General features: G+C 47.3%; 1 protein-coding gene across 5 annotated transcripts in view; it reads left to right on the top strand.

Annotated features, from left to right (window-relative positions):
• LOC143783138 (cytochrome P450 2C20-like) overlaps positions 1 to 12,035 on the top strand; it is a 522,836-nt gene that overhangs the window by 497,188 nt on the left and 13,613 nt on the right. For all 5 annotated transcript variants that reach the window (XM_077271448.1, XM_077271449.1, XM_077271451.1 and 2 more), the window contains 2 exons: positions 1,732 to 1,919; positions 2,418 to 2,559. In XM_077271448.1, coding sequence (XP_077127563.1) covers positions 1,732 to 1,919; positions 2,418 to 2,559 — 330 coding nt within the window. The remainder of the gene's footprint in view (positions 1 to 1,731; positions 1,920 to 2,417; positions 2,560 to 12,035) is intronic.

Genomic DNA, 12,035 nt, shown 5'->3' with positions numbered 1-12,035 from the left:
TTTCGGTCGTTGAGGTCCCGCTGACATCGCTGAATCGGTGTGTGTGACACTGATCCAGCGATGTCTTCACTGGTAACCAGGGTAAACATCGGGTTACTAAGCGCAGGGCCGCGCTTAGTAACCCGATGTTTACCCTGGTTACCAGCGTAAATGTAAAAAAAAACAAACAGTACATACTCGCCTTCTGATGTCCGTCAGGTCCCTCGCCGTCCGCTTCCTGCTCTCACTGAGTGCCGGCCGTACAGTGAGAAGTGAGAGCACAGCAGTGACGTCACCGCTGCGCTCTGCTCTCACTGTACGGCGGCTCAGTCAGAGCAGGAAGCAGACGGCAAGGGACCTGACGGACATCAGATGGTGAGTATGTAGTGTTTGTTTTTTTTGGTAACCAGGGTAAACATCGGGTTACTAAGCGCGGCCCTGCGCTTAGTAACCCGATGTTTACCCTGGTTACCCGGGTGCTGCAGGGGGACTTCGGCATCGTTGAAGACAGTTTCAACGATGCCGAAGTCGTTCCCCTGATCGTTGGTCGCTGGAGAGAGCGGTCTGTGTGACAGCTCCCCAGCGACCACACAACGACTTACCAACGATCACGGCCAGGCCGTATCGCTGGTCGTGATCGTTGGTAAATCGCTATGTGAGACGGGGCCTTTACTGTGACATTCAATTGAAAGCTGTAAATGCTGTTCCAGACCCCGATACATCATGCCTGGCTGATTGCTGCAGTGCCTTGCTAAACTTTGTACTGTGGGTGAATTGAGGGCACTTTCCTGGTGTCTGTCCCTCATTTGATGTGCTTTGGCAGCATTTGGGGCCATTATAAGGTGTTGTACATGCAATTATTTTTGCCTTTCATTTAGATGAATGGTGTTCTGTTATGTTCAGTGAATATTCGACAAATTAATTGGTGAATATTTCAAATTCGGCAAATAAAATCCTAATGGAACATTGAAATATTAGCTCAGCTCTACTGATCATCTTCCGCCTTGACTACTGTAATATCCTCCTCTGTGGCCTCCCTGCTAACAAACTTGCACCCCTCCAGTCCATCATTAACTCTGCTGCCTGACTAATCCACCTCTCCCCACATTACTCCTCCTCTTCTCCTCTCTGCAAATCCTTTAGTTAGCTCACGACTCCCCAACATATCCAATTTAAGCTACTAACATTGGCCTACAATGCTGTCTATGATCTCTCACCTTCATATATCTCCGAACTAATCTCCTGATATCTCCCCACACTTAATCCTGTAATCCTTGCTCCTCACAAGACCACCACCCCTCCTCCACTGGTCTATGTCCCTCAGCTCCTTACCTCCATGACTCTTTCTGATCTTTCGTCATCCTTTGTAGTCCAGAGACCAAACACAACTGATTTTTTTCCCCACAGTTGGAACCTTCAGAAACAACCTGGAGAATCATCTTATCAGGAAGGTCTGCAGCCTGCAATGACCCCACTGTCACCTCATTACAGCCTGTAATAGCAGTGCTGCCTTTTCCCTGCCACAGTAACAATACTGCCCTTCCCCGTTCTTCTGTGTCCTTCCCCAGTACCCTGCAGCTGTTAAGCCCATGAGGGCAGAGTCCTCTTCCACCTGTACCAGTCTGTTTGTTCTTGTTTTTTATACTTGTGTGTATTTGTACCATACACCTGTAATCCCTCTCCGTATATTCAGCACTCTGGAATTATTGGTGCTCCAAAATAACTAATAATTATCTGATCTTTGTCTCACAGCTAAAGTTCAGCAGGAGATAGATGAGGTGACCAAGTCCCTGCGATCCCCTGAGATCATGGACAAGCCCCAGCTGGCTTATACAAACGCCGTCATCCATGAAGCACAGCGAGTTCTTGACCTGGCACCAACTGCTCTTTTCCATGCCGTCACTGAAGACATCAAGTTCAGAGGTTATACCATCCCGAAGGTACACAGCAATGCTTGAAAGTGCATTTTCTAGATTTTCTCACAAAATACCAGAAAAGTTTTTAGACAATTTTTGACACTTGATATAAGCAAATGAAAATTAAAAAAAAAGTATTTGTACCACCCGGTCTTGTATACAGCTGATGCCACTCAGCATTCCCCAATCATGGGCGCCTTCATGCAATTTTGTTTTGAAATGTAACATTTATGTAGAAAACCTACATACATGTTTATGGTACCATAACACTATCGGGAGTATATAAATTGTGTTGTATTCTAGTTACATACAGCTATACAGTTCATGTATAATACTTGTCTAGAGTTGGGCGGATCCATTTGTGAGACTCTGGTCTGTAAGCCAGATCTGTAGCCGATGCACGAGGGTCCTAAAAACCGATCCGCCCATCTCTATATCCATGGCACATAGGACATTTTGGGTCTATTCTGATTCTCATGAACTATTCACTTACTTGTAACACCTGATCTTTCTTGGTATCAGGGAACAGCTGTGATCCCCTTCCTCACATCAGTCCTACAAGACCCATCTCAGTGGGAAACTCCAGAAGATTTCAACCCTCAGCATTTTCTGAGCGAGGATGGACTGTTCCGCACCAGGATGGCGTTTATGCCGTTCTCAGCAGGTAAGAACCAAAGATGGAAATACCGGAGAGTAGACAAATGGAGCATCTGGGATTCTAGGTAAAGTGAAGAATTGGGGTCTAGAGAGACCTGATCATAATAATGAATATTACATTTATGGAGAATAACTAATCCATGAATCATATTTCTCAGGAAAAACCCATCAAACAAGCAAATTTGAATTTTGCCTGATCCGCTCATCTCTAATTACAACTGAGGCATCAGGTCCCTTAAGTCTAAGTGTATGAAACGTAGTGATGAGCGCGATCAGAGCTCACGGAGTATTTCCGGCTTTGCTCTGTGGGAGTTTCGGTCACCGCCCTGTATGTTTGGTGCTCTTTAGCAGGGATTGTCTGCCACACACTGTAATGCCACAACCATATATCAGACCAGGGAGAGATTTTCAATTTTATTAGTTAATGTGGGAATACCATCTGTAATACACAAATCCATCTCAACCAACAGTCCTTCTGAGGACTAATCAAGGGTGTGTGGGTATGTATGTGCAGCGCCCCCACTGCCGCAGGGCCGAGGGGTACCCGGTACCGGGCCTCTGAGTCTCTGCTCTGGGGTTATCACGGTGGCTAGACCCGGTCCGTGACCCTGCCGTGGGGCGCCCAATAATAGGTGGAGGGAATAGTGATGATGTTATGGTGCGGTGCAGTGCCGGGCGCAGTAAATCACAAGGACACAGGGGTGCAGTCTCTTTACCTCTTTACTGAAGATCTCAAGTCCCCAATCCGGAATACGGCTAACCAGGCTGCGCAAGTCCGGCCGGTCCGATGGCACCTCCAGAATTCCCTTTGCAGGTGGAAATCAGTATCTACCTGCTAACGCTTGTGTGTTGTGGTCCTCCGCTGCTGGGCTTACGGGATAGTACCCCACAACTGTTGTGTCTGTTTCTCGTGTTCCCTCACAACTCGTTCGGATGATGTTCTTCTCCTCTGTCCCTCCCTGATGTTCTGGTTAGGACGGCACCCGTATGACGAGTAGGCTCGGAGCTCTTCCGGGACTCTAGAGTCGCCCCTCTCCCAGTGTGCCCCCCATGTCTTCATAGGTGATGTATCACAAAACTACCGCAAACAACGATCAAGAAAACCCCGAAGAACTAAATTGTTAATAAGTATAAAAATATTTTATTATTAATGAACAGGATCAGGGTGGGAGACAAGGGAACAACACAAGGCAGATATTATTGCACACATGTTGAGAAACGCTGGGGTGTATGTTGTACAGCTGGCTCAAAATATACAGAGAAATATAATATAATCATAAGAATAGCATGTAAACACGATATAAGTCTCTGAAAAGATTGCACAGGTAATTACATCATAAAGTATTAAGCATTTGCAACAAAAATAATCCGCAATATACCTGAGAGATGTAAGAACAGGAGCCACCGCAGCATACACCCGCCCCAACGCGCGTTTCGGCGTGATGGCCTTTTTCAAGGGGATAACGTGAAGGGGAAGGGGATGTGTATAAATAACAGCCAACCACCAATAGTGAATCGATCGTGTAATCATGTGGTGTATCTGCGCTGGGACTGCTGGGAAATGGTTGGAACCAATGTATGCGTCGCATTTACCCGCCAGCCTTCATCCACCCTGTTGTGCGATGTATTCGAATCATAGTGCTGCGACACATCGTCCAACCATGATGACGCATGTGCCGCTACGGTGGCCGAAAGACACAGGTCGGCGCCGGCGTCATGTGCACGGCAGCGTGGTGCCATGACAACGGGGACGCCGGACGCCGACCTGCGTGTGAGGGTCTGTAGCGCGCATGCGTGCTGGTTGGATGCGATGCTGGAAAGTAAAAAAGATTGAAGTGTCAGCAGCAAGTGCAGCATCTATGATATGCGGGGATTATTACTGGCGGTGGAAATAGACAACAAAAATAATAATATCGAGGGTAATTAACAATGCGGCAATAATAAATGTAGATAAATGATAGGGGAAAACAATAAAAAGATAGAAAATAGAAAATATATGATGAAAATAATAAATGAAAATTAGAATATAAAACATAAAAAATAAAAAATATATATATGAAAAATACAACACCGGGAAGAGTATTTATACATAGTAGTCTATCAGTAACATGACACATATGACAACCATAAAACACATTATATGATTTAAACTACCACAGTATAATAATGTAAATGGTTAATGTAGATAAATATATTCTTTTTCTGCAGTAAGCAATAAATCATATTATAATCAATAACTCTATACTTCCTCGGCGTTCCGGCCACCGGTAAATTGCACCTCAGTAGGATGTTGCCTCGGTCTTACAGCACGACTCCTACTGGAATTTCTCCTTTTGCTTTGATCTCGTTTCTCACTCAGCACAATAAATCTCACTTCTTATCCTTTCTTAGGGCACCGCCGCTATACTGAGCAGGCACGGTCCCGTAACGTTCTTTCCAATTGCCAGGCCTCTGTCAGGATCCCACCCCTGACAGGGACCCTACCGAATCTTCCCCCACAACACCCTCTGCCACAAGGTGTTGCCTGGTTCCAACCCAGTCAGCTTTCTCATCTAACTTCCTGCCTAACCCCCAGTTTTACCAGATTGTGAGGAGTGGCCTAATGAATAGAACCCTTAGCTCCCCCTGGAGGCCACACTGTGAAATGTATTGGTGTATGTGATACCTGGTCAGATGAATCCCTTCAGTGCCATCAGACGTACCATAGCCCCCCATAGTGGCGGAGCAACAGTACTGCAACGACCAGGACTCTGGGGCGCTGCACTCCCCCCGGTTAAATCCAGTACTCCTGGACTGGGAAGAAAACAACAATACAGGTTAGCAAAAAGACATACAATTTTGAAAATGCAAGTACAAGTAAACTTTTTAACAGAACTTCCCTTTATGGGAGGTGAGGACACTTGAACGTTACAAACATGGTTAAATACTATAAATAACTTACTATAAATACTTTTCTTACCCAACTGGGTATTCTACTAATTGCAACATTTTTTAACAATAATTTAACTTTGCCTTTAAGGACGTACTCGCTGAATCCACTAAAGACCTTCTTATAATCACATTATAAGGCTAATCAACTTTTCTGCATTCTCCTTCTTTAAGTCTGCAGGACCGCCTGTCCTAACTGCTCCAGGCCTGCTGCCTCTCCTTTCTGTTACAGGACCGCCCCTTTCTGCCCGGGCCTACTGTCCTTCCACTACTATATACAGTATAGAACATATCATTTTTCTTTCAGTTTAAGAGCACTGAGCCATCTCTATATGGCTCTAAGGAGGACTCGCCACTAACCCCTTACGGGTTCACTTCCTGTCCTCGTTCTTCTATTAACATCATTAAACATTTCTTTCCATTAACTAGCTTGTCACATTTAACTTTCACATATCAGCATCATTATTTTTCTTTCTAGAGCATCATCATTCTCTAAGTACCATCAGTGAACATCCCCTTTAAGAGGGAACCAAGTCTCTATGAGGTAGTGCAACTTCTCAAGCTGCAAGTCTGTTTGCAATAAGGACTCCAGTGATGTTTTCAAAACTGTTTCTTCGCAAAGTGTCCTTTCTTCATATAAAACCAGTAGAGAGCACCTTTAAGAAGGTGCAAACTATTTACAAGATGTTTGTATCATGCATTGTTCATGATTCAGCAGTTCTGGATAACTGTGCAAAAATAGAAAACAAACAAAAGGCAATAGGGATCCCGGGTCAACAAAGGGATCCCTTTAAGAGTTAACCCAGGACGGGTTTAAAGCAGCTTAACAGGAAAAACAGTTAACTATGTACATTCAATAAAGCATTTTTGCTTACTCATTCAGTTTCTGGCAGCCCCCACTGAGGCTTTACCTGGCAGGTAGCCCTCTGCGGTCCGGACAGGCTGGGCTCCAAGTTCACTCCCGCGGCCAGGTACACCCCGTGGGTTTGGGTCTTCTGCACGACCAGGTCGTGCGCTGCGATGAGTGTCTGCGTGGGTCGATGGATGATGCAGGTGGCGGCGGCGGCAGCAGCAGCAGCGGCTTCAGCGGCCAGCTCCTCCCCCTCGGTTCGGGATACCGCCAGAATGGCTGTGCAGCGCTGCATATCCCGGGCCCACCAGCTGCTCCCCTTTAGGTGCCGGCGATACGTTACCACATCCCCCGGCTTCAGGAAGGACTTGGCGCCGTCTCCACACAGGCAGGGCTCCACTTCGTCCCGAGTGATGCGGACTCTCAGGGCCGTTCCAATCTCCTGCACGAAGCCCTTTTCTGTCTGGGGCAGGTAAACAATTACGACGCCCCACTTCAGTAGGGAGCCCTCCAGCAGCTCACCACGCGCCTCCCACTCCACTTCCCGCTGGAACTCCGCAATCAGGTGGTTCCTGTATTCTCCCCAAGGGAAGGGCCCCATGTCTGGCCTCCCCGGTTCTTTGGGACCAGGCGGTGGGAATGCTGGGGCACCAGTGGCCGTAGCGGCGGCTGGGTCTGGTGCAGAGGTGAGGCGGTCTCCCTGGGGGTCGCGGCACTCAGTACCCCTACCTTGGGTGGCTCCTCCGGCGTCACTCCACTCTCCTGGGGGAGGCACACGGGCTGAGGACCGCGCAGGCAAAGGATGCTCCATCGACAGCTCCCACGGATCCAAATCTTCCAGCGGGGGCATATCGGAATAATCCTCTGGTGACGGGGGTCGATGAGGGGCCATTCTTTTCTGCAGGCCTTCTCTGATCTCCAGTCCCACCTCATCTGAGTCATAGTTTCGTTTCTTCGGTCTCCGCCCGCCATAGAAGATCAGGAGGCAGATCTCCCCTGTTGACGGGCCCGTCCTCAGGATGCAACAATACTTAGACTGGGCGGCCATTGTCTTTCGCGCTCTTCAGCTGGTCTACGCCTACTCCACGCCCCTCTTCTTCTCCTGCGCTCTCCTCAGCGCTGTAATGGCAGCGGTTTTGGCGGCAAATGGCAATAACACAGTCTTTGCAATAAAGTACAGTCCAAACACAGTAAATCACAGTTCCAAGGCACACATGACCTGATTCTTCAGGCTTAAGTAGATCCTGTTCGTGACGCCAAGTTGCAGCGCCCCCACTGCCGCAGGGCCGAGGGGTACCCGGTACCGGGCCTCTGAGTCTCTGCTCTGGGGTTGTCACGGTGGCTGGACCCGGTCCGTGACCCTGCCGTGGGGCGCCCAATAATAGGTGGAGGGAATAGTGATGATGTTATGGTGCGGTGCAGTGCCGGGCGCAGTAAATCACAAGGACACAGGGGTGCAGTCTCTTTACCTCTTTACTGAAGATCTTAAGTCCCCAATCCGGAATACGGCTAACCAGGCTGCGCAAGTCCGGCCGGTCCGATGGCACCTCCAGAATTCCCTTTGCAGGTGGAAATCAGTATCTACCTGCTAACGCTTGTGTGTTGTGGTCCTCCCCTGCTGGGCTGTTTCTCGTGTTCCCTCACAACTCGTTCGGATGATGTTCTTCTCCTCCGTCCCTCCCTGATGTTCTGGTTAGGACGGCACCCGTATGACGAGTAGGCTCGGAGCTCTTCCGGGACTCTAGAGTCGCCCCTCTCCTAGTGTGCCCCCCATGTCTTGATAGGTGATGTATGTGAGACAGCCCGCCTGTGACTGACTGTCCTGCCGTTGGTTTGAAGTATGGCTTGGAACTCTATACTTCCTCGGCGTTCTGGCCACCGGTAAATTGCGCCTCAGTAGGATGTTGCCTCGGTCTTACAGCACGACTCCTACTGGAATTTCTCCTCTTGCTTTGATCTCGTTTCTCACTCAGCACAATAAATCTCGCTTCTTATCCTTTCTTAGGGCACCGCCGCTATACTGAGCAGGCACGGTCCCGTTACGTTCTTTCCTGTAGCCAGGCCTCTGTCAGGATCCCACCCCTGACAGGGACCCTATTGAATCTTCCCCCACAACACCCTCTGCCACAAGGTGTTGCCTGGTTCCAACCCAGTCAGCTTTCTCTCATCTAACTTCCTGCCTAACCCCCAGTTTTACCAGATTGTGAGGAGTGGCCTAATACATAGCACCCTTAGCTCCCCCTGGAGGCCAGACTGTGAAATGTATTGGTGTATGTGATACCTGGTCAGATGAATCCCTTCAGTGCCATCAGACGTACCATAGCCCCCCATAGCGGCGGAGCAACAGTACTGCAACGACCAGGACTCTGGGGCACTGCATATGTATATACTGTGTATGTGTATGTGTATATGTATGTATGTATGTATATATATATATATATATATATATATATATATATATATATATATATATATATATATATATATATATATATATATATACTCCATCAGTTCTAGGCAGCTAGTGTATGTGTGCATATAGATATCAGTGCTAGGCAGGCAGTGTATGTGGCAGACTTCATTGCATATAGCAAGGGAACGCTCCAGTACTGTCTCCTGCTGCTGCTGCCTATTAAAGATATTTATATACATAGTCCCAGGTATCAGAGGCCAGGAATATTTGTTTTGGATCATAATCCTGATTATTTCCTTTAAAAGCAATCAAGAGCACAACATTTTTCTGCTCCATTTGCTGGTTGGCACTGCAGAATACAGCCAGATCCTTTCCATACTATGACGTAAAAATCCAGCTATTTTAAACAGGGCTTTGGTCGTCACACGGATCACATCTCAGTGCGTTGAAAATTCTGTCATTTGTGGCCTACTGTTAAATTTTTTTGTAGTGTCTTAGATAAGACACCAGTTTGCTGAAAAAAAAAAGTTACCTACAGGACAGCTATTTTAAACAGGGGTTTGGCCGTCACACGGATTGCCTGACAATATGGTCAAAATTGTGCCTTTTCAGGTCTCAATTTAAATTTTGTTGCAGTGTCTTAGGCAAGTTATTGACACCAGTTTTCTGAAAAGAAAAAAAAAAATATTTACCTACAGGCCAGATATTTTACACTGGGGTTTTCCCTCACAAGGATCACATATAAGTTTGCTCCAAATTAAGCCATTTGTAGAGAATGTTGAAAATATTGTACTCCATTTAAAATGGGCAAGGCGTGTGGCAAGGGATGGGGAAGTGGACGTGATGGTGATGGTGCATACAGAGGCCGAATCCGTGGACAAGCTGAAATGTGCCACAACAAACACCACATCTTCTCGCTCAACCTTCCGGTCCCAATTACTAGGGGACTGCAGCAGCACACCACTATTGAACCCAGAGCAGTGTCAAAAGGTGGTTGGTTGGATAGTGGATAATGCTTCCAGTCACTTTTCCACCACCACTACCATGTCTTCCACGCAGTCACGTGAGTAGCAGTGAGTATGGACCGCATATTCCTCGCCCTGATCCTCCTTCCTCCCAACATGCCGAATGCCCAGAGACAACTGATCCCACCCCGGGCCTCTCTCCTGGTCCTCTTGAAGCAAAGCAGGAGGAGATTGCATGTAGCGATGCCCGATGTGGAGATAGAAACTTTTCACAACCTGATGACTGTGGCCATCCCTCGGGACTCAGTCCCCAGCTGGCAAGATTTCTCCCGATGTGCCGTCTGTTGTGAATTCCGTTCTCGGGCTCCCTCCTGTGGTCACGAGTGGTACTTTGTTGAGTTCTGTTCATGGGCTCCCTCTGGTGGCTTTGAGTGATACGGCTGGTCTGTAGCTGGGCTCCAGCTGCCTCGTTTTCTGCTATGCTGGCTGCCTATTTAACTCCAACTGGACCTTTCCTTGTTGCCAGCTGTCGTTGTATTCAGTACTGGTTCAGATCTCTCTGGGACTTCCCTTGTGACCTGTCTCCTTCAGGAGAAGCTAAGTTCATGCTAGTTCATTTTTGCTCATTGCTTTTTGAAAATGTTTCTCAGTATATGATGAGTTCAGTCCAGCTTGCTTATATGCTATTTTCTTGCTAGCTGGAAGCTCTGGGGTGCAGAGTTGCGCCCCCCACATCAAGAGTCGGTGTGGGGGTCTTTTGTATTCTCTGCGTGGATAATTTTTGTAGTATTTTATACTGACCGCACAGATTCCTTGCTATCTTCTGACTGTTTAGTTATTAGCGGGCCTCATTTGCTAAAACCTGTTTTCATTTCTATGTTTGTGTTTTCCCCTTAGCTCACCGTTATTATTTGTGGGGGCTGTCTATACTTTGGGGAAATTTCTCTGAGGCAAGTGAGGCTTTGTTTCTCTCTAGGGGAAGCTAGTTCTCAGGCTGTGAAGAGGCGTCTAGGCAGAGTCAGGAACGCTCCACGGCTGCCTATAGTGTGTGTTGATAGGATCAGGGTTGCGGTCAGTAAAGTTCCCACATTCCCAGAGCTTGTCCTTTATTTCTGGCTTACCTATCAGGTCATTTCATGTGTTCCTAACCACCAGGATCATAACAGTACAGCTGGCACATAAAGTGTTAATGCATCGCAAAAGAGGGATAAGAGAAGTTCTGAGCTCATTTTTTTTTCTTTGCAGTGTGTTTAGCCTCTCTCCTCCCCTTAATCTCTGGGTGGTTCAGGACTCAGCTGCAGATATGGACATTCAAAGTCTGTCCTCTAGGGTGGATCATCTCACTGCAAGGGTACAAAGCATTCAGGATTATGTAGTTCACAGTCCTATGTCAGAGCCTAAAATACCAATTCCTGAGTTGTTCTCTGGAGATAGATCTAAGTTTTTGAATTTCAAAAATAATTGCAAATTGTTTCTTTCTCTGAGACCCCGTTCCTCTGGTTACCCTGCTCAGCAAGTTAAAATTATTATTTCTTTGTTACGTGGTGACCCTCAAGATTGGGCATTTTCCCTGGCGCCAGGAGATCCTGCATTGCTAAATGTGGATGCGTTTTTTCTGGCGCTTGGATTGCTTTATGAGGAACCTAATCTAGTAGACCAGGCAGAAAAGATTTTGCTGGCTCTGTCTCAGGGTCAGGATGAAGCAGAGGTTTACTGTCAGAGGTTTAGGAAGTGGTCTGTGCTCACTCAATGGAATGAGTGTGCCCTGGCAGCGATTTTCAGAAAGGGTCTTTCTGAAGCCCTTAAGGATGTTATGGTGGGGTTTCCCACGCCTGCGGGTCTGAATGAATCAATGTCTTTGGCCATTCAGATTGATCGGCGTTTGCGGGAGCGCAAACCTGTGCACCATCTGGCGGTATTTTCTGAGCAGAAGCCTGAGTCTATGCAATGTGACAGGATTCTGACCAGAATTGAACGGCAAAATCACAGACGTCAGAATGGGTTGTGCTTTTACTGTGGTGACTCCACTCATGTTATCGCTGATTGCTCTAAGCGCACAAAAAGGTTCGCTAAGTCTGTCACCATTGGTACTGTACAGCCTAAATTCATTTTGTCTGTTACTTTGATTTGCTCTCTGTCATCCTACTCAGTTATGGCTTTTGTGGATTCAGGCGCTGCCCTGAATTTGATGGATTTGTCATTTGCCAGGCGCTGTGGTTTTATCTTGGAGCCTTTGCAATTCCCTATTCCACTAAAGGGAATTGATGCTACGCCATTGGCCAAGAATAAGCCTCAGTACTGGACTCAAGTGACCATGTGCATGGCTC

This window comes from Ranitomeya variabilis, chromosome 6 (assembly GCF_051348905.1).
Source record: "Ranitomeya variabilis isolate aRanVar5 chromosome 6, aRanVar5.hap1, whole genome shotgun sequence".
Lineage (NCBI taxonomy): Eukaryota > Metazoa > Chordata > Amphibia > Anura > Dendrobatidae > Ranitomeya > Ranitomeya variabilis.
This window is presented reverse-complemented; position numbering and strand designations above follow the sequence as displayed.